Source organism: Hemiscyllium ocellatum, chromosome 40 (genome assembly GCF_020745735.1).
Source record: "Hemiscyllium ocellatum isolate sHemOce1 chromosome 40, sHemOce1.pat.X.cur, whole genome shotgun sequence".
Taxonomy (NCBI): domain Eukaryota; kingdom Metazoa; phylum Chordata; class Chondrichthyes; order Orectolobiformes; family Hemiscylliidae; genus Hemiscyllium; species Hemiscyllium ocellatum.
Window position 1 is genome coordinate 27,596,220 of NC_083440.1, and position 22,305 is coordinate 27,618,524.

The following is a 22,305-nucleotide window of genomic DNA, read 5'->3' on the forward strand; positions in this document are numbered from 1 at the left end:
TGGGAGGTCATGTTGTGGCTGTACAGGACATTGGTTAGGCCACTGTTGGAATATTGGGTGCAATTCTGGTCTCCTTCCCATCGGAAAGGTGTTGTGAAACTTGAAAGGGTTCAGGAAAGATTTACAAGGATGTTGCCAGGGTTGGAGGGTCTGAGCTACAGGGAGAGGCTGAACAGGCTGGGGCTGTTTTCCCTGGAGCATCGGAGGCTGAGGGGTGACCTTATAGAGGTTTATAAAATCATGAAGGGCATGGAGAGGGTAAATAGACAAAGTCTTTTCCCTGGGGTGGGGGAGTCCAGAACTAGAGGGCATAGGGTTAGAGAGGGGAAAGATATAAGGTCAAAGTTTTGGGGGTGGAGGCTGGGGGAGTGTGGGGGCTGGGTGATGGGAAGAAGGTGCAGAGGAGATGGTCCAGGCGTCTGCGCACAAAGCAAGCCTTGCCCAGCGACAGGATGCTGGAACGGAGCTCAGCTCCCAATGCCAAGCCTGAGGTGAACTAACTCTCGGGAAGTGACCAGCGTTGGGGTGGAAACGACACGGGTGGGAAGATTCAGACAGTGTCTGTGCTCGTGTACGTGTCTGTGTGTGCGCGAGAGTGCACGTGTGAGAGCGTGTGCATGAGAGTGACTGTGCATGTCGCTGAGAGTGTGCGTGTCTGTGTCTGAGGGTGCGCTAGCAAGTGTCTGTGTGCATGTGAGTGTGCGCGTGCGCCTCCCCTAAAATAAAACTAAACCAGGCCAGTGTAAGGATCATCTCGGTACATCGAGTGCAGCATCGGCATTATTGAACTGTGCTTCCAAGTTCAGTTTTCACCTCCATCCAGAACACCAATTTTTTTTTTGTGTGTCATATGTGGCGAGGGATTGAAGGGGAAGTGAAACGAGTCGTTGTGCGTCTTACCTGTGGTTAGAACCTGATTTATTCATAAACGCTTGCGGAGTCTGTTAAGTGTCAGCGTGTTCTTTCAGATGACCCCGGTCTATCAGGGCAGGGGTTTCCGTGACCTTGCGCCAAACGCTTCATGTTGGGTGGAGCCTCTGGGAAGGAGCGGGGGGGGGGGCCGGTTTCCAGGTGCCCCCACCTCGGTGAGGAGCTGAAAGCATCGTCGGGGCCCACCACGCTCCTCCGTTCGAGCAGCCGGGGGGGTTTGAGGCCGAATACCTGACCACAGCGAGGACGGAGCTGACAGGAGGCAGGGGTCTCTCCCATCGTCCCGCTGCTCTGGCTCCCGGAGGGGCGAGGAGGGGGTCGGGAATCGAGCAGGAACACCAACCAGACGGAGCGGCCCACGCTGGGTGGGAGAGACTGCACGATCAAGGTTTTATTGCGATATAAGATCTCGACAGGAATACAGTTACAACAGGCAATGGCAGGGGGGTGGAGGGGGAAACAGACCCTGGGAACCTGCGCCGGTACAACTGGGACGTGTCGCAAACTATTTACAAAATCCTGAAAATAGGACCAATATCTGACAGGCAGAACCTCGACTCTTCGCTGAGCGAAAAGAACTCGGGATGGCCAAAGGGGAGAGGGCCGGACAGGATGGGGGTATTGAGGCAGGGATTGGGGGAGGGGGGGGGAGAAGGGGGGGGGGGAAGAGAGGGGGGAAGAGAGGGGGGGTGAAGAGAGGGGGGAAGAGAGGGGGGAAGAGAGGGGGGGAAGAGAGGGGGGAAGAGAGGGGGGGTGAGAGAGAGGGGGAAGAGGGGGGAAGAGAGGGGGGAAGAGAGAGAGAGGGGAGAGAGAGGGAGAGAGAGAGGGGGAGGGGGGAAGAGGGGGGGGACGAGAGAGGGGGGGACGAGAGAGGGGGAGACGAGGGGGGGAAGAGAGTGGGGGAAGAGAGAGGGGGGAAGTGAGAGGGGGGAAAGAGAGAGGGGGGAAGAGGGAGGGGGAGAAAGGGAGGGGGGAAGGGAGGGGGGAAGAGAGGGGGGAAGAGAGGGAAGAGAGTAAGAGATAGAGAGAAAGAGATAGAGAAAAAGAGTGAGAGCGAGAGAATGGTTGGTGGAGGGGAGGGGAGAATGAGGAGGCCTGGCCCTCCCTCCAGCCCCTTGGAGTCGAGGAGGAGAGAGACCAGGTATGGCCCACCTCTCTGGGGCTACCCAGAGGCAAGACCCCGCCCCTCCATTTCGCCAGCTCCTCTCAGGATGGGGAGGGTGGGGGGAAAGGGAGCCCCTTTTCCCACCTGCCCTCCAGACCCACTCCTCGAAGTGTGGATCCTCCCCTCACACTCCCACCCCTCTGAGGGGAGGAGGAGGGGGGTGGGGGGGGGGGAATAGGAAACCCCCTCCTCTGACAGGAAGCCAGGGAGATTGTTGGGGGAAGGGGTGCGCCCCGTGACCCACGCACCTCAGGGGGGAGAGGGCCTTAAGGTTCCTCAGCGGCCAGGTGGCTCTGCCCTTCCTCCAGGCCCCTCCCGGGCCCCAGGTGACCTGAGCCCTGCTCCAGGCGGGTCCACACCTCCAGGCGGATCCCACCCTCCAGGCAGCTGCCTTGGTCCAGCTGGGCCCAGCCCTCGGTCTCCAGGGGCCCGGAGTGAGCAGGCGGCGCCTCGGGGACAAGGCTGGGCCCCTCGCCGTAGGCGTCACCCTCCTCCAGGCCGGTCAGCCCGGCCACGCCGGACAGCAGCACCTCCGGGTGGCTCTTGCTCTTGTGGGCGGAAACGTTGTCCTTCTTCTCGAATCGCTTGCCGCAGACGTCGCAGGAGAACTGGTAGCCGGACTCGGCGTCGTGTTTCTTCATGTGCCAGTTCAGGGAGGCCTTCTGTCGACAGGTAAACCCACAGATCTCACACCTAAACACCAGGGGGAGGGGGCAGCGGAGAAGGTAAGTGTGGTTTCTCATGCTAAATTACCCCATAGTGCTCAGGGATGTGTAGGTTAGGGTGGATTGGCCATGCTAAATTACCCCATAGTGCTCAGGGATGTGTAGGTTAGGGTGGATTGGCCATGCTAAATTACCCCATAGTGCTCAGGGATGTGTAGGTTAGGGTGGATTGGCCATGCTAAATTACCCCATAGTGCTCAGGGATGTGTAGGTTAGGGTGGATTGGCCATGCTAAATTACCCCATAGTGCTCAGGGATGTGTAGGTTAGGGTGGATTGGCCATGCTAAATTACCCCATAGTGCTCAGGGATGTGTAGGTTAGGGTGGATTGGCCATGCTAAATTACCCCATAGTGCTCAGGGATGTGTAGGTTAGGGTGGATTGGCCATGCTAAATTACCCCATAGTGCTCAGGGATGTGTAGGTTAGGGTGGATTGGCCATGCTAAATTACCCCATAGTGCTCAGGGATGTGCAGGTTAGGGTGGATTGGCCATGCTAAATTACCCCATAGTGCTCAGGGATGTGCAGGTTAGGGTGGATTGGCCATGTGTAAATGTAGAGCATTGGGTAGGGGAAGGGGTCTGGATGCAGTACACTTCGAAAGGTCAGTGTGGAAATGCTGGGCCGAATAGCCTGTTGCACACTGTAAGGATTCGAGGATTCTACAACACTGGAGGGTCGGTAATTAGGGAGCGCCGCACTGTCGGAGGGTCAGTACTGAGGGAGTGCCGCACTGTCGGAGGATCAGTACTGAGGGAGTGCCGCACTGTCGAAGGGTCAGTGCTGAGGGAGTGCCGCACTGTCGGAGGGTCAGTGCTGAGGGTGCGCCGCACTGTCGGAGGGTCAGTGCTGAGGGTGCGCCGCACTGTCGGAGGGTCAGTGCTGAGGGAGCGCCGCACTGTCGTAGGGTCAGTACTGAGGGAGTGCCGCACTGTCGGAGGGTCAGTACTGAGGGAGCGCCGCACTGTCGTAGGGTCAGTACTGAGGGAGCGCCGCACTGTCGGAGGGTCAGTACTGAGGGAGCGCCGCACTGTCGGAGGGTCAGTACTGAGGGAGTGCCGCACTGTCGTAGGGTCAGTACTGAGGGAGCGCCGCACTGTCGGAGAGTCAGTACTGAGGGAGCGCCGCACTGTCGGAGAGTCAGTACTGAGGGAGCGCCGCACTGTCGGAGAGTCAGTGCTGAGGGAGCGCCGCACTGTCGGAGAGTCAGTGCTGAGGGAGCGCCGCACTGTCGGAGAGTCAGTGCTGAGGGAGTGCCGCACTGTCGGAGAGTCAGTGCTGAGGGAGCGCCGCACTGTCGGAGGGTCAGTGCTGAGGGAGCGCCGCACTGTCGGAGGGTCAGTGCTGAGGGAGTGCCGCACTGTCGTAGGGTCAGTGCTGAGGGAGTGCCGCACTGTCGTAGGGTCAGTACTGAGGGAGCGCCGCACTGTCGGAGGGTCAGTACTGAGGGAGGGCCGCACTGTCGGAGGGTCAGTACTGAGGGAGTGCCGCACTGTCGTAGGGTCAGTACTGAGGGAGCGCCGCACTGTCGGAGGGTCAGTACTGAGGGAGCGCCGCACTACACTCAACCTGAAGAAGAAGGGACCTCTGCCCTTTAAGCCCGGGCTCCGAATGGGCGCTCCAACACTCTCCCGCGCTGTGCTCCTCAGCGGCTGACCCCTCCCCCTGCCTCCAACACCGTCGCTGCACCCCTCCACCCCTTGCTCTGCCCCCCTGCGCCCCCAGGCCGCGATCGTGCCCGCCAGTCTGTGCTTACTGTAGGGGCTTCTCTCCCGTGTGTATCCTCCTGTGTACCACCAGGTTCTTGTCAGTTTTGAAGGCACGGCCACAGAACTCACAGATGTAATTCCGCTGATCTGTAATCAGACACAGTCGGCACGTGACTCAGACAGGACAGGGTCTGGCCGACCGAGGCCTGGGGACAGAGGGAGGGGGTTGTGGGCGGGAGGAGCAGGCATGGAAAAACCCGTCACCAGTCGCGGCAGCCCCTCCCACTGCCGCGTGGTGTGGACAGACCTGAAGCCCATTCCTGACAGAGCAGCACCTCCCCTCCCGCTAATCCCCCGGGGTGACAAATCACTGGGCAGGGCATCACAGGAACACCAGAGGGTCTCGGCAGGTTGGGTTTGGAGGAGGTGGGGGTCACGGACTGATCGCTGGATATCAACATGTTGAGGTGATGTGAGAAGTATTGCAGTGCTGCACTGTCACACAGTCAGTGCTCAGGGAGTGCCGCACTGTCAGAGGGTCAGTACTGAGGGAGCTCCGCACTGTCACACAGTCAGTGCTCAGGGAGTGCCGCACTGTCAGAGGGTCAGTCCTGAGGGAGCTCCGCACTGTCAGAGGGTCAGTGCTGAGGGAGTGCCGCACTGTCACACAGTCAGTGCTCAGGGAGCGCCGCACTGTCGGAGGGTCAGTGCTGAGGGAGTGCCGCACTGTGGGAGGGTCAGTACTGAGGGAGCTCCGCACTGTCAGAGGGTCAGTGCTGAGGGAGAGCCACACTGTCACACAGTCAGTGCTCAGGGAGCGCCGCACTGTCAGAGGGTCAGTACTGAGGGAGTGCCGCACTGTCGGAGGGTCAGTGCTGAGGGAGTGCCGCACTGTCGGAGGGTCAGTGCTGAGGGAGTGCCGCACTGTCGGAGGGTCAGTGCTGAGGGAGAGCCGCACTGTCGGAGGGTCAGTGCTGAGGGAGTGCCGCACTGTCGGAGGGTCAGTGCTGAGGGAGGGCCGCACTGTCGGAGGGTCAGTGCTGAGGGAGGGCCGCACTGTCGGAGAGTCAGTGCTGAGGGAGGGCCGCACTGTCGGGGATGATTGTGGTTGACTCTGAAGCGAGTGGGCAGGGCTGAGGTGTGATTGGCCCCCTTCCTCCCCACCGTCGCTGGCAGAGTTACTCACCGCTGTGCAGTCTCTCGTGATCCTCCATCTGGGTTTTGAAACGGAAGATCCGGCCGCAGCTCGGGTAGGAGCAGGCGAAGGTTCGGTGCAGCATGTGCTGGTACTTCATGTGGCGCTGTGGGTGACAGGAAGGGACACGGTGAGGGGGGCCGGGGTCCCAACGGTACTGAGAGACAGGGTCAGGAGGGGATCAGGGGGGTGTTAGGGGGCTGGCGTTGGGGTAGGTGGGGTGAAGGGTCGGTGCAGGATGCAGACACCTGATTTCTCACCTTCAAATACTGAGGATTGGAAACAATTTTGCCACATCCCTCAAACTCACAGCGAACATACTGCTTCGGGACCTTCTTCCTGGGTCACAGATGGGGGGGGGGGGGGGGGGAAGAGAGCAAGGGAGAGAGGGGGTGCAAGTGAGAGAGAGGGGGGGGCACGTGCGCGCGCGAGAGAGAGAGAGGGGCACATGTGCGAGGGGGGGGCACGTGCACCGCGGGAGAGGGGCGCGTGCAAGAGAGAGAGGGGCGCACGCAAGAGAGAGAGAGAGAGGGGCGCGTGAGAGAGAGAGAGAGAGAGGGGCGCGCGCGAGAGAGAGGAGAGAGAGGGGCGCGCGCGAGAGAGAGGGGCGCGTGCAAGAGAGAGAGAGAGAGAGGGGCGCGTGCGAGAGAGAGGGGCGCGTGCGAGAGAGAGAGAGAGGGGCGCGTGAGAGAGACGCGCGCGAGAGAGAGGGGCGCGCGAGAGAGAGAGAGAGAGAGGGGCGCGCGCGAGAGAGAGGGGCGCGTGCGAGAGAGAGGGGCGCGTGCGAGAGAGAGAGAGAGAGAGAGGGGCGCGTGCGAGAGAGGGGCGCGTGCGAGAGAGAGAGGCGCGCGCGCGAGAGAGGGGCGCGCGCGAGAGAGGGGCGCGCACGAGAGAGGGGCGCGCGAGTGAGAGAGGGGCACGCGAGTGAGAGAGGGGCGCGCGAGTGAGAGAGGGGCGCGCGAGTGAGAGAGGGGCACGCGAGTGAGAGAGGGGCGCGCGAGTGAGAGAGGGGCGCGCGAGAGAGAGAGGGGCGCGTGAGAGAGCGAGAGTGGGGCGCGCGCAAGAGAGAGGGGCGCGCGCGAGAGAAAGAGGGGCGCGTGCCGCGAGAGAGACAGGGGCGCGCGCGAGAGAGGGACAGAGAGACAGAGAAAGAGGGGTGCGCGCGAGGGGGGGCGTGCGCCGCGAGAGAGAGAGAGAGAGAAAGGGGTGCGCGCGCGCGAGAGAGAGAGAGAGAGGGGTGCGCGCGTGAGTGGGGGATGGGAAGCCATCCAGGCCGTGGGGGTAGAGTTGCAGTGGAAGGAGAGGGTGTGAACACCAAGAAAGGTGAAGGGTTACACAGGGGGTGAAAGGGTGACAGAGACAAAAAGGGAGACAGAATGAGAACCTGGCCCCATTGAGTATAAATCAAGCTCCCCCCCGCCTCCCCCCACCCCGTTCAGCCCCAGTGTAGTGGGGGCAGGACAGAGTGCTCAGGCAGCCAAAGCCTGCAGCTTCCCCATGTTCCATCGTGACCGGATGGCAGGCCAGCAACCTGACTGCAAGGTGCGCTCGGAGCCCTGGAAAGGTCCTGCCCCCTCCCCACCTCAGAAAGCACACCCAGCCTACATCTAACCTCACACATTGTCTGAGCGGAGATGGTTTCTCATATAAAACCCGAAGTTATCTCGAGGATGGGACTCGGAACAAGCTCTGAGATTCCCGTGTTAATGAACCAAAACTTGCAAAGATGAAACTCTGAACAACGATCTCGGTTTGTTCCATCTGTCATTTCAGTTGTACGGCAGTGCAACGTTTTGCTGTAAACTCTGTGTCTGATGGTCCGACTCTCCAAGCCCCCTGATGACGGAGCGGTCCCTCCCTGGGACTACCAAATAAACCTGTCGGGCTATCACCTGGTGCTGTGTGTGGTCTTCAAACTGTGTCCAATCCTGGCACCTCCCCATTATATGTCAAACCCAGCGGCCACAGGGATGGACACCAGATATTATACCTTCCCCTCCCCAAACCCTGGAATTGCTGGATAATTCCAACCTGCAAATATCCCAGAGGGGCCCCCAGAGCATACGGACACTGAGAAACATCAGATACTCTCTCAGCGTGACGCGCAGGAGCACGGCCAGACCACTGGGCGCCTCGCTTCGGCCCGGCCGTTCGATCACGGCTGGCAGTACGTTCCTCAGCGCCATTCTCCTCCCAACTTCGGATCCCCGGACTAATCCAGACACTCGTGTCCGCCTCCGTCCTCGACACGCTCCGCTGCACGTTCACTCCAGAAGGCTCTGGGGAGGCCAGAGCTGAAGGCGTTCTTCCTCCTCCTCCCCCTGCGCTCTCGGACATCAGCCTCTCTGCGTGCCCTGGGGAGGAAACACCTCCCGCACGTTCCGCTCTCTCCAGGCCACCCGCCCCTCCCAAAGAAAACTTGCTGGGGCGTTTACCCCCCCACCCCCGTCCCAATCCCCCCCGAGCTGAGGCCACCATCCCGTGAGCTGGGGGGCAGGTTGGGGCGTGGGGTAAGGGGTGAGGGGGGTGGTTCCGTCCCGGAGAGTCAGAAGGAGCCGAGTGTTTGCAAGGGGAGGGGGTGGACGATCTGCCCATCATGTTTTGTGCTGGTGCTGAGGACTCTCGGGGGGGAGCTGAGGGGATGATCTGGGTGGTCCCTTTCCTGCTCACTGCCCCCTTGGTTTCTGCTCCCGGTTTAATCCGGTCTCGTGAGACGGTGACCCTGGACACTTCCCACCGCCCTCCTGGACACGAGTACACATGGCAGTACGGTCGCCATCTCGATCTCGGTGAAGGAAAAGCCTTTCCGTTGCGATTACACGGTCCCAGACGTCCCTCGTCAGACTCCATAACCTCGCCCTTCCCTCACAGTCTGCTCCTTCTTCGTTGGGATGAAATCCCTGCTGCCTCTCCTGAATTATTCCCAGAAACCTCCTGCCATCATTTCTCCATCGTCTTCCCCGCTGGGTACCCCCCCTTCCCATCAGCCCAGGCCAGCTCCTCCCTCATGTCTCTGTCCTTCGCTTTCCCTCAGCGGGAACGCCGTTCCATCTGATCCCAGCCCCTCCCTCATGTCTCTGTCCTTCCCTTTCCCTCAGCGGGAACGCCGTTCCATCTGATCCCAGCCCCTCCCTCATGTCTCTGTCCTTCCCTTTCCCTCAGCGGGAACGCCGTTCCATCTGATCCCAGCCCCGTCCTCACGTCTCTGTCCTTCCCTTCCCTCAGCGGGAACGCCGTTCCATCTGATCCCAGCCCCGTCCTCACGTCTCTGTCCTTCCCTTCCCTCAGCGGGAACGCCGTTCCATCTGATCCCAGCCCCTCCCTCACGTCTCTGTCCTTCCCTTTCCCTCAGCGGGAACGCCGTTCCACCTGATCCCAGCCCCTCCCTCACGTCTCTGTCCTTCCCTTTCCCTCAGCGGGAACGCCGTTCCATCTGATCCCAGCCCCTCCCTCCCTAATCCAGGATAAGTTCCACCGTGTTATGGTCACTGTCCCCTCAGAGAGGGGGGGGTTCCTTCACCCTCAGCTCCCTCATGACACATCACCAAATCCAGAACGTTCCTGCTCCCTCATGGGCTCTGTCACAGCCTGCTCCAAAAACAAATCCCCGGGATCCGCTGCCAAGCTGATTTTAGAATTCAGAATTTAGATTTGATGGGAGCGGGCACTGAAGTCCAGGAGAACCGGGAAAGATCCCGCTCCCTTCCCCAGGACCTCTCCGATCACAAAAACTGGAATTTTACAAAAATAAAAGGCAACAGAAACAAAATAAAAAGCAACAGGGCCTAAAGAAAAGGAAAACTAGAAACGTCCAGATCGAAAAGAAAGATAAATATTCCGATCTTGACAGGGGCCGCTCAGTTTCTGAATCAGGCTTCGGGCCTAGTTCTGATGCTGGAGCCTCTCACTGACGCCTTCCATCGTCAGATTCCCTTTCCCAGTCCCCCCTGTGCACACTGAAGATTCCCTGTGATTACGGTCACAGGACCTTTCTTCCCCTGCCTGGTTTATTACCCGCCTCACGTCCTGTCTCCCTGCCCAGAAAGCCCACCCTCCACGGCGAGAGTTTCACTTGCTTCGGGGTCCCTCAGCTCCACCCTCACCCCACCGACGGATTCGCCGCCTCCCCACTGCCTGTCGCTTCCCGCTGTCGACTGCGTTTGCTCTCTCGCTGACCCTCTCCCCCTCGGCCCGTCTGCTTGTCCTTGCACATGGGGACGGTGGGGTATTTTGCCCTGGTCCCCTTGCAGCCAGGTCTCTGCGGATCCCACAACGTCGTATCTGTCCACTTCAATCTGGGTCACCCAACTTGGGGGTGTTTAACGACAACATCCTCAGTCCCTGGAATGACCGACCCCCCACGCCCCCCACTGCTGTCCCTTTACCAGGGAAAGTTTGATCCTGTGCCCTTTCCGTCCCCTCTGTCCCACGGCCTGTCCTGGGAAGTCTAAATCATCATCGCTCAGCACTCTCCCCTCTCCCACAGGCCATTAGGGTCACAGCCCCATTTGGGACACCCGCCCGCTCAGGGGAAAGAAGGCAGGAAGCCACCTCCCTCTCCCCTAGGATGAACGCACCGGAACCCTCTCCCTCAACCCCCCCCCCCTACACACCCCGGGGAACGCAGCAGGATCCTCCCACCTCCCTCCGCCACACCTCTGGCTCAGGGGGAAGACAGTGGGACACCCTCTCCATCCACCCCCACCCCCCAGGGAAAGGCAGTGGGACCCTCTCTCCATCCATCCCCACCCCCCAGGGAAAGGCAGTGGGACCCCCTCTCCATCCACCCCCACCCCCCAGGGAAAGGCAGTGGGACCCTCTCTCCCCGCACCCCCACCCCCCAGGGAAAGGCAGTGGGACCCTCTCTCCACCCATCCCCATCCCCCAGGGAAAGGCAGTGGGACCCTCTCTCCCCGCACCCCCACCCCCCAGGGAAAGGCAGTGGGACCCTCTCTCCCCGCACCCCCACCCCCCAGGGAAAGGCAGTGGGACCCTCTCTCCATCCACCCCCACCCCCCAGGGAAAGGCAGTGGGACCCTCTCTCCATCCACCCCCACCCCCCAGGGAAAGGCAGTGGGACCCTCTCTCCCCGCACCCCCACCCCCCAGGGAAAGACAGTGGGACCCTCTCTCCATCCACCCCCACCCCCCAGGGAAAGACAGTGGGACCCTCTCTCTCCCCCCACCCCCCAGGGGAAGACGGTAGGACCGTCTCTCCCCCCACCCCCACCCCCCAGGGGAAGGCAGTGGGACCCTCTCTGCCCCACTCCCACACGCCTCCCAGGGGGGAACACACTGGGACGCCCTCCCCCTCCCTCCCACAGGGGGTCACACTGGGACCCTCCCCCATCTCTGGGGGATCACACAAGGAAGCCCTCTTTCCTACCCCCACCAAGGGGAAAACACTGGGACCCCCCTCCCACTACCCTAGAGCCCGGGATCGGGCGCTCGCTCACCGGATCTTCTTCGGCTGTTCGCTTGGATCCCGTCTCACTCGGCGCTTGGCAGGTTTCCTGCTTGGGGTGGGGGGTGGGTGAGGGGGTGGGGAGGTGGGTGGGGGTGTGGGGAGGTGGGTGGGGAGTTGGGCAGAGGGAAGGAAGGAGAGAGAGAGAAACGGGTGACACCGTGAATCTGCGAGGTGATGGTGGGGGCGCGGTTAACGACACCGTGGGATGGGCAGGGCATGCTGGGAAGGCGAGCAGGCCCAGGAGACGCCCACCCCCCCACCCCTGGGGTAGTTCGAACCTCCTTCCAAGGGGTTGGGAGTAAACAGTCCCCCGCACCAGCCGGACTACCCTTCCCGGTTCCCCGCGGGCGAGCGAGCGGACAGCCTGGTTTGGCACGTCCACCCCCTCAGGTCACCGTCTCGCCCACGTCTGGTGTTAACCAAGGGCCGGTTACCCCCGCCCACCCCGCTTACGGAACCATGGCTACCTGTTGACCGGCTCCTCGGGCGGCGGCTTCTTGGTGCTGTTTCTCCGAGGTCTCCCTCTCCTTTTCTCTCGGTCCGAACCGCTGCGTGGGGTAAGGGGGAGGCGGAATACAATCAACACGTCAAAACTGTGGGGGGTGTGGGGGTGGGGGAAGTCAAACTGGACAGGCAGGAGGGCAGGCAGCATCGGGAGGGGCAGAGGGCCACATCTCCGGCCTGCAATGTTCGCCCAGCCGCCTGCCGGTCTACACTCTCACGGAACAGCAGTGATGGGCCGAACGGCCGACTTCGCTCATGCCTCAGAGTCTCTTGCGCTAAATTACGAGACATTTGATTGGATTCCCTGACAGGGTGAAACCGGCTCTTCAGCACAACTCCACACCGACCCAACCCCTCCCCCAGACCCATTCCCTTACATTGTATTTACCCCTGACTACTGCATCGAACACTATGGGGTAATTTAGCATGGCCAATCCACCCTAACCTGCACATCACTGAGCACTATGGGGTAATTTAGCATGGCCAATCCACCCTAACCGACACATCACTGAGCACTATGGGGTAATTTAGCATGGCCAATCCACCCTAACCTACACATCCCTGAATACTATGGGGTAATTTAGCATGGCCAATCCACCCTAACCTGCACATCTTTGGACTGTGGGAGGAAACCCAGGCAGACGCTGGGGAGAATGTGCAAACTCCCGAGGCTGGGATCGAACCCGTGTTCCTGAGGCCGCGAGGCAGCCCCGCTGACCCCTGAACTACCGTGCCACCCAACAGCAGTGCACGGTCTCAGAAAGGGCAGTGCCGCTGCGCAGAATCACGTCTGTGAGCAGAGGCAGGAGACCAGAAATATCAAGGCAGCGTTTGGCCGGGAGGTGTGAAACCTGCGGGAAACGTTACGCGACGTGTCAACGAATCAAACAGTCCAGGCAGAGGGGCGCGGGAGCAAGGCGCGCTACCTGAACAAGGACCCTATCCCGTCCAACAGCCCGGAGCCGTGAGGAGGGTTCGGAGTCGCAGCTCGGCTTCGGGACCGGGATAAACAAGGGGGGTTCAGGATCTTCCGCACTGACAGGCAGTGTTCGGGAATCATCCGGGGATACGGTGGCTGGGCAGGAACACTCTGCACAGGGAGAGGAAGGTCGAGGCAGGTGAGGTGTGTCCGCTGGTGGGTGAGACTAGGAGGAGGGGACATGGCCTGGTGATGAGTGGGAGGGGATTTAAGACAGAGATGAGGAGGAACTGCTTTCCCCCCCCCCCCCCCAAAGCGAGGAGTGAATCTATGAAATACTGTGCGCAAGGAAGCAGGAGAGACAGCTTTATTGAGTATATTGGAGAGACAGTTGGATGGATTTGTGCATGGGAGGGGAAGAAGGGGTAAAATGCAGGGAGGATGCTGCATAGACCAGCCATGACTGGAAGGAATGACAGAGCAGGATCGATGGGGGAAATGTTTCGGATCGAATGACACTCCGATATCGGCAAGGAATGGTCCGGGGACACAGAGCATTCTCAGATACCAGGCAGCCAGCGTTCTGTCTGGGCTCGGGATCAGAGGGACGGCAGTGTGCTGAGGAACCTACCTCTCCGATGAGGGGATATAGTTTTCATCCTTGGGATCATCAAAGAATTGATATTCATCATCCGACTCCACTTCAGTCAACAGCTCCTCATCCTCTTCACTCTCATTGTCACTGTGAGAAACAGGAAGCACAGACAGTGAGAGGCGGGCGGAGAGAGAGAGAGAGAGAGAGAGAGAGAGCAAGCAGGGGGGAGAGAGAGACAGTGAACAGGGAAGCGAGAGAGAGAGAGCAGGGGAGTGTGAGAGAGAGCAGGGGAGCGAGAGAGAGACAGAGCGCGCGCGCAGGGGAGCGAGAGAGCGCGCGCAGGGGAGCGAGAGACAGAGCACGCGCACGGGAGCGAGAGAGCGCGCGCAGGGGAGCGAGAGAGAGACAGAGCACGCGCACAGGGGAGCGAGAGAGCGCGCGCAGGGGAGCGAGAGAGCACGCGCAGGGGAGCGAGAGAGCACGCGCAGGGGAGCGAGAGAGCGCGCGCAGGGGAGCGAGAGAGCGCGCGCAGGGGAGCGAGAGCGAGAGCAGGGGAGAGCGAGAGCGAGAGCAGGGGAGAGAACGAGAACGGGAGAGCGAGAGCAGGGGAGAGCAAGAGCGAGAGCAGGGGAGAGCGAGAGCGAGAGCAGGGAGAGAGAGAGAGCGAGAGCAGGGGAGAGCGAGAGCGAGAGCAGGGGAGAGCGAGAGCGAGAGCAGGGGAGAGAGAGAGCGAGAGCAGGGGAGAGCGAGAGCGAGAGCAGGGGAGAGAGAGAGCGAGAGCAGGGGAGAGAGAGAGCGAGAGCAGGGGAGAGAGAGAGAGCAGGGGAGAGAGAGAGAGCGAGAACAGGGGAGAGCGAGAGCGAGAGCAGGGGAGAGCGAGAGCGAGAGCAGGGGAGAGCGAGAGCGAGAGCAGGGGAGAGAGAGAGCGAGAGCAGGGGAGAGAGAGAGCGAGAGCAGGGGAGAGAGAGAGCGCGAGAGCAGGGGAGAGAGCGAGAGCAGGGGAGAGAGAGAGAGCGAGAGCAGGGGAGAGCGAGAGCGAGAACAGGGGAGAGAGCGAGTGAGAGCAGGGGAGAGCGAGAGCGAGAGCAGGGGAGAGCGAGAGCGAGAGCAGGGGAGAGCGAGAGCGAGAGCAGGGGAGAGAGAGAGCGAGAGCAGGGGAGAGAGAGAGCGCGAGAGCAGGGGAGAGAGCGAGAGCAGGGGAGAGAGAGAGAGCGAGAGCAGGGGAGAGCGAGAGCGAGAACAGGGGAGAGAGAGAGCGAGAGCAGGGGAGAGAGAGAGCGAGAGCAGGGGAGAGAGAGAGAGAGAGAGAGCAGGGAAGAGAGAGCGAGAGAGAGAGAGAGAGTGAGAGCAGGGGAGAGCGAGAGCGAGAGCAGGGGAGAGAGCGAGAGCGAGAGCAGGGGAGAGAGAGAGAGAGAGAGCAGGGAAGAGAGAGTGAGAGAGAGAGAGAGAGTGAGAGCAGGGGAGAGCGAGAGCGAGAGCAGGGGAGAGAGCGAGAGCGAGAGCAGGGGAGAGAGCGAGAGCAGGGGAGAGCGAGAGCAGGGGAGAGCGAGAGCGAGAGCAGGGGAGAGAGCGAGAGCGAGAGCGAGAGCAGGGGAGAGCGAGAGCGAGAGCAGGGGAGAGAGAGAGCGAGAGCAGGGGAGAGAGAGAGAGAGAGAGAGAGAGCAGGGAAGAGAGAGTGAGAGAGAGCAGGGGAGAGATAGAGAGCAGGGGAGAGATAGAGAACAGGGGAGAGAGGAGCAGAGAGTGAGAGAGACACAGAGAGAGGCAGACAGAGAAAGGGAGAGAGAGACAGACATAGAGAGAGAGGCAGACACAGAGAGAGAGAGAGAGACATAGGCAGAGAGAGAGACACAGAGCGAGAGAAACAGACAGAGAGTGAGACACAGAGCAAGACACACACAGATAGAGAGTGAGACAGACAAAGAGAGAGAGACAGAAAGAGAGAGACAGACAGAGAGAGACAAACAGAGAGAGAGAGACAGAGAGAGAGAGAGAGACACACAGACAGAGGGAGAGAGACAGGCCCCAATTAGAGGCAGTAGAGACAGAGACAGAGACTGAGAAGGAGAGGAAGTGGGGAAGAAAGGTGATGAAGAAACAAAGGGGGAGAAGAGGAAGGGCTGGGGAGGAGGATGGGAGTGAGTGAGAGAGGGGGGGAGGAGGGAGAGGGAAGGGGGAAGGACACCCAGTTGAATATGGTGAGGTGACGGGGTTGGAGAGAGAGAGAGAGAGAGGGAAGGCAGCAAGTAAACACATGGCTCAACAAATCTTCAAAGTCATTTGCGACCATGACGAGGAGAGTCGGTACACAGGGTAAAGGTCACATTTTGACACACTTGAGTACAGAACAGTTACCACAACTGCCTCTGATCTCCTGAACAATACCGTCCCAATTCAGCCCGCTATTCCCAAATCCCCACACCCCCTGAACACAGACGGCATCACACGCAACGATGCCGTGGTCAGAGTAACTGGAGCGACTGACCGTGAACCCACGCTCAGACTCTGAGCACGGTGGAGATCGGTGCTGAAAGGGGGGACAGCACCGAAACGTGGTCTCTGATCCCCTCCCTCTTGAGCCGCTGGCTGCACCGATGAGGTGGAACCACGCTAGCGAACCCCTCGCGTCAGCACCAACGCACGAGCTAGACCGTGGGGAAGGACAGGGGCGGAGGACAGACCGGAGGGACAGATTCCGGTCACCCATGACTGCTCCTTCACGGCGTTACTCACGTGGAGGGGCCGGGGGTGTGGACGAGGTCAGAGGTCACACGCCACCAGGTTCTACACCGACAGGGTTCACTCGGAATCACCAGCGTTCGGCGCCGCTGCCCCTTCCCTTGTGCAGGCATTGTGGGACTTGGGACCCTGTTCACCGCGTCAGAGGGGGGGCTGTTCCAGATCGGACATTGGAGGGGGTCAGTTGGTCAGCACGTCTGCGGACAACACGAAAGCTGACAAGAGCTGCGGACAGCGAAGAGGGTGACAGCAGGAGAGGTGGATGGAAAATGGCAGAGGGAGTTACACCTGGACAGGCGAGAGGCGACTCACTCTGGGAGGTTACACACATCAGCAAAGTGCACGGTAAATACTTTGGGACAGCACTCAGTGGTGAGCATTGCTACCGCACTGCGCCAGGGGCCAGGGTTCAATCCCAGCCTCAGGGGGTGACTGCCTGTGTGGAGTTTGCACATTCTCCCCGTGTCTGCGTGGGTTTCCTCCGAGTGCTCTGGTTTCCTCCCACAGTCCAAAGATGTGCAGGTTAGGGTGGATTGGCCATGCTAAATTACCCATAGTGCCCAGGGATGTGTATGTTAGGGTGGATTGGCCATGCTAAATTACCCATAGTGCTCAGGGATGTGTCGGTTAGGGTGGATTGGCCATGCTAAATTACCCCATAGTGTTCAGGGATGTGTAGGTTAGGGTGGATTGGCCATGCTAAATTACCCCATAGTGCTCAGGGATGTGTAGGTTCGGGTGGATTGGCCATGCTAAATTACCCATAGTGTTCAGGGATGTGCAGGTTAGGGTGGATTGGCCATGCTAAATTACCCATAGTGTTCAGGGATGTGCAGGTTAGGGTGGATTGGCCATGCTAAATTACCCATAGTGTTCAGGGATGTGTAGGTTAGGGTGGATTGGCCGTGCTAAATTACCCATAGTGCTCAGGGATGTGTAGGTTAGGGTGGATTAATCAGGGGGAAATATCGGGTACGGGAATGGGTCTGGCTGGGTTACTCTTAGGAGGGTCAGTGTGGACTTGTTGGGCCTGTTTCCATCCTGTTGGGAATCTGATCTAATCTAAATTGGCAGGACCATTCGGAGCACTGGCGCACGGAGGGATGTCGGAGCACCCCGAACCCGGTAACACCAGTGGGTCTGGGGGTAAAGGCAGCGGATGGCGGTGCTGGCCTTTACCAGCTGCTGCCGACAGATCACAGAGGTTGGACAGTCACGTGCTCGCTGCACGCAACACGCACCAGGCCCCATATGGAGCGCTGTACCGAGTTCTGGTCGCCACACCAGGATTTGGAGAGCGTGCAGAAGGGGGCCTGACCAAGGTGCGCTGTTTCAGCCAGGAGGGGTTTAGACAAGCGTGGATCGTGCTCATGGGAGCGTCGGAGGCTGGTGGGGGGCGGCCTGGTGACAGTATCGCCAATTAAAGAGTGGCGTGGGCAGCCCAGGGTGTTTGCTTCCTCCCAAATACAAGGGGCGGTGAGTTTAAGGTGGTGGGGGGGAAATGTGGGAGTGAGCTTGTTTTTAAAAGCACCGAAAGGTGGTGGGTACCCAGAGGGTGCTGCCCTGAAACATGCAAGAGGCATTGAGACAGACACGCGGGGAATAGAGGGACATGGGTCACATGCAGCCAGGATTACTTGGGAATGGTGAGAGAAGGTGGGCCGAAGGGCTCAGGGAATTACGCTCTGCGCGGACACCGGGAGAGAAGGACACATGGGATGGGGGCGTACTCAGAAGTGGATGGGTGGGCGAGGGGGGAAACAGGCTGTTGGAACAGATGCCGGGCGCGTTTCGTTCCGAAGGGAACACTGGTAACGTTTCAGCGTAACCCTGGGCTGGCTTATATCGGAAACGGATCAAACATTGGGCTGCGCCTTGCGTGCTGAGCATCACCCCAGAAACAACGCACCTGAACGTAACACGGGAAGATCTCGAGATCTCACCTCGTCAACAAGAGCTCAGTCTCTGCAACTTGCATCTCTGGCTCCTGAGAACCTGGAAGCAGAGAGAGAGAGAGAGAGAGAGAGAGAGAGAGAGAGGGAGAGAGGGAGGGAGAGAGGGAGAGAGAGCGAGAGAGAGGGAGAGAGAGAGAGAGGGAGGGAGAGAGAGAGAGGGAGGGAGAGAGAGAGGGAGAGAGAGCGAGAGAGAGGGAGAGAGAGAAGAGCAGGATTGGACAAAGCAAAACAAATTCTTCAACATCCTGCAGGTCCATCTGGTGTTGATCCACCTTCCGCACCCCCCCCAAATATTCCACACTGCCCCCATGTCGAGGTAACTGTGCTGAGGTACCATCCCTGCACACACATGCCACTCTGACTGAACATACAAACCCAAATAGACAGGGTCCTCCGCCCCACCCCCGCCCCACACACACACACACACAATATAGTGTGGAAACAGGTCTTTCAGCCCATCAAGTCCACACGAACCCTATAAACACCACCCCACCCAGTCCCAACACACCCATGCTGTCCCGGTAATCCTGCATTTCCCATGGCTACTTCCACCCTAACCTGCACATCCCTGAACACTATGGGGTAATTTACCATGGCCAATCCACCCTAACCTGCACATCCCTGAACACTATGGGGTAATTTAGCATGGCCAATCCACCCTAACCTACACATCCCTGAACACTATGGGGTAATTTAGCATGGCCAATCCACCCTAACCTACACATCCCTGAACACTATGGGGTAATTTAGCATGGCCAACCCACCCTAACCTACACATCCCTGAACACTATGGGGTAATTTAGCATGGCCAACCCACCCTAACCTACACATCCCTGAACACTATGGGGTAATTTAGCATGGCCAATCCACCCTAACCTACACATCCCTGAACACTATGGGGTAATTTAGCATGGCCAATCCACCCTAACCTACACATCCCTGAACACTATGGGGTAATTTAGCATGGCCAATCCACCCTAACCTACACATCCCTGAACACTATGGGGTAATTTAGCATGGCCAACCCACCCTAACCTACACATCCCTGAACACTATGGGGTAATTTAGCATGGCCAACCCACCCTAACCTACACATCCCTGAACACTATGGGGTAATTTAGCATGGCCAATCCACCCTAACCTACACATCCCTGAACACTATGGGGTAATTTAGCATGGCCAATCCACCCTAACCTACACATCCCTGAACACTATGGGGTAATTTAGCATGGCCAATCCACCCTAACCTGCACATCCCTGAGCACTATGGGTAATTTAGCATGGCCAATCCAGGTTAGGGTGGATTGGCATTGGTTTAAGTCAGGACTGTCTGTAGGGGTGGGGGTGGGGGTGGGTGCAAGGAGGTATTTTCCATTAAGGGGGGAAACCCAGCTTTGATCCTGACTCGCGGTCAGGTGAGCCAAGCGATCAGCTCGATGGTCTGACTGGGATTTCTGAGGGTTTGGGATGACTTCCACAACAGCACAGCACCAGCAATGGGAACGTCAGTCTGGCACTCAGCTCGGTTGAGGCAGCAGACACGATTCCGTTCTGGAACGGACACGCTATCCCTGACAGTTCAAGATGACACATACAGTTCTCGTCAGGTGTTAAAGGCTGCTCCTGCCAAATCTGGAACAGACAGACCCCTTTCCATCCTCTCAGAAGGTGCACATGTGTACGTACACACAGACCCGGACATATACGCACAGAGACACACACAGACCCGGACAGATATACACAGACACACACACACACAGACCCGGACAGATATACACAGACTCACACACGTACAGACCCGGACAGATATACACAGACACACACACACACAGACCCGGACAGATATACACAGACTCACACACGTACAGACCCGGACAGATATACACAGACACACACACACACACAGACCCAGACAGATATGCACAGACACACATACACAGACGCAGACAGATGTGCACAGACACACACACAGAGACCTGGACAGATACGCACAGACACACACACACACACAAACCCAGATACGCAAAGACACACACACACACACACACACACACACACACACACACACACACACACACACACCCACAGACCCACACAGATACGCACAGACACACAAATCCAGACAGATACACATAGACACACACACAAACCCAGACAGATATGCAGACATATCACAAAAGCGCATGCAGACACACAGAGGCAGGTCTCTGTCTCTCATTCACACTCTCACAAGCAGATACACACACACACACACACACACACACACACACACACACACACACGTGCAGACAGACAGACACGTGCTCCCTCACTGAGTGCCTCACCTTCCTGCTGTTGCAGCTGCTCCCCGGTATCCCTGGCAGTGTTGACGGGCTGTTCCTCACTGTCTGACTCACACACCAGCTGCAGCAGGTCGGCGGTGCCCGTTGGCGTTGGGGCTGCGGGTTGGCCAGTCTTCCTGCGAGCTCTCCGGGTCCTGCCTGGAGGGGCGGCGGCGGCAGTGGTGGTGGTGGTGCCGATGTCCGCGCCCGGTGGGGAGGGCGCTCCACTGTCCGGCTCGGCCTGGACCCCCGGATCCTCGGAGGGCCGCTCGGGTGACCCGCGGGACGGTGCGGGCGGTGCCGGGATGGCTGGGCCTTCTGCCCCTTGTGGGGGCGCGGAACCGCTGCCAGCCGGCGTCTCCCCCTCCTTGGCGGTCTCGCCCACCGCCGGCGCTGCCTCCTGCTGGCTGGGAGAGCCCTCCCGGGGGCCCGGGTGGCTGCGTTTGCCGTCGGGCGGCAAGCTGCTGAGCACCCGCCTCCTGGCGCGGCCGGCGGCGCCGCGGGGGGAGGGCCGGCCTGCCCGGGCCTGGCCCGCTCCCCCGGTCTCGGCACCCCTCCGGGCGGGCAGCATCTCCCAGGTGTAGCTGTGGCCCCCGGCGCAGCTCCACAGCACTGTCGGCGAGGCGGTATCATCGGGGCGGCCCGAGGCGATGGACTTCAGGTTGGGGATGAAGCCGCACTCCTGGCTGTGCTGGTGGGACCAGACCATCAGCAGCCGCAAGGCGTCACAGGAGGTGTGCAGGTGGTCCAGGTTCTCCGCAGAACACACCTTCCCTGGGAGGGGGGAGGGAACAGCACGGGGTTAGATACAGAGTAAAGCTCCCTCTACACTGTCCCCCATCAAACACTCCCAGGAGAGGGACAGCACGGGGTTAGGTACAGAGTAAAGCTCCCTCTACACTGTCCCCCCCATCAAACACTCCCAGGACAGGGACAGCACGGGGTTAGATACAGAGTAAAGCTTCCTCTACACTGTCCCCCCCATCAAACATTCCCAGGACAGGGACAGCACGGGGTTAGATACAGAGTAAAGCTCTCTCTACACTGTCCCCCCATCAAACACTCCCAGGACAGAGACAGCATGCGCTTAGATGAAGAGTAAAGCTCCCTCTACACTGTCCCCCCATCAAACACTCCCAGGACAGGGACAGCACGGGGTTAGATGCAGAGTAAAGCTCCCTCTACACTGTCCCCCATCAAACACTCCCAGGGACAGGGACAGCACGGGGTTAGATACAGAGTAAAGCTCCCTCTACACTGTCCCCCATCAAACACGCCCAGGGACAGGGACAGCACGGGGTTAGACACAGAGTAAAGCTCCCTCTACACTGTCCACCATCAAACACTCCCAGGGACAGGGGACAGTACGGGGTTAGATACAGAGTAAAGCTCCCTCTACACTGTCGCCCCACCAAACTCTCCCAGGACAGGGACAGCACGGGGTTAGATACAGAGTAAAGCTCCCTCTACACTGTCCCCCATCAAACACTCCCAGGACAGGGACAGCACGGGGTTAGATACCGAGTAAAGCTCCCTCTACACTGTCCCCCATCAAACTCTCCCAGGACAGGGACAGCACGGGGTTAGATACAGGGTAAAGCTCCCTCTGAACGGAATTTCCTGTGATGACGAAACTGGAAACAGACATGAGCACAGCTGGAGAGACAAGGGACACCGCGATACACCAAAGGTGCTGGATAAATGCAGAGATTTACCTGAATAGCTGCCGCGGCTTCTTGCAGTAAAGCTGCAGGGAAACAAGAATAAGACCAGGTTGGTAAAAGGGACAAGACATACTGCCGAGCGCACGGCCCCTGGCTGACCTTCCCACACTGCCCACGATCCGGCAGACCCGGCATCTCTCCCCAGCACCGAGAGGCAGCCGATTTCCTCCCGTCCCCCTCTCCCTCCCCAACAGAAAGGGTTCCCATGTATGCCTCATCGCTCTCTCTCTGCTCCCAAATTCCAGCCCGTCTCACTCTCCACAACCTCAGGAAGTCTGTACTCCTCAGTATCACCCTCCCTCCCTGTGTCGGGTGTGTGTGTGTGTGTGTGGGGTGTGTGTGTGGGGGGTGGGGGGG

At 59.4% G+C, this 22,305-nt stretch overlaps 1 protein-coding gene across 1 annotated transcript; it reads right to left on the reverse strand.

Moving 5' to 3' along the window:
- Positions 1-1,722: 1,722 nt before the first annotated feature.
- LOC132834541 (E3 ubiquitin-protein ligase ZFP91-like) lies at positions 1,723-22,013 on the reverse strand. Its single transcript, XM_060853473.1, has 10 exons — positions 21,940-22,013; positions 20,228-20,998; positions 17,892-17,943; positions 13,246-13,356; positions 11,659-11,739; positions 11,181-11,237; positions 5,986-6,064; positions 5,717-5,831; positions 4,578-4,677; positions 1,723-2,788 (listed from the first exon to the last, which is right to left on the reverse strand). Exons 2-10 carry the CDS (start codon positions 20,931-20,933, stop codon positions 2,362-2,364), a joined length of 1,728 nt encoding a protein of 575 aa, XP_060709456.1. The 5' UTR covers positions 20,934-20,998; positions 21,940-22,013; the 3' UTR covers positions 1,723-2,361.
- Positions 22,014-22,305: the final 292 nt, after the last annotated feature.

What these genes read in the sequence shown, in the direction of transcription:
- LOC132834541 (XM_060853473.1), bottom strand. Translation starts at nt 20,933, where the DNA reads ATGGTCTGGTCCCACCAGCACAGCCAGGAGTGCGGCTTCATCCCCAAC. An exon ending in GAACAGCCGAAGAAGATCCG is followed by an intron (nt 6,065 to 11,180) that starts GTGAGCGAGCGC and finishes TCTGTGACCCAG; the next exon opens with GAAGAAGGTCCCGAAGCAGT. An exon ending in TCACGAGAGACTGCACAGCG is followed by an intron (nt 4,678 to 5,716) that starts GTGAGTAACTCT and finishes GTCTGATTACAG; the next exon opens with ATCAGCGGAATTACATCTGT.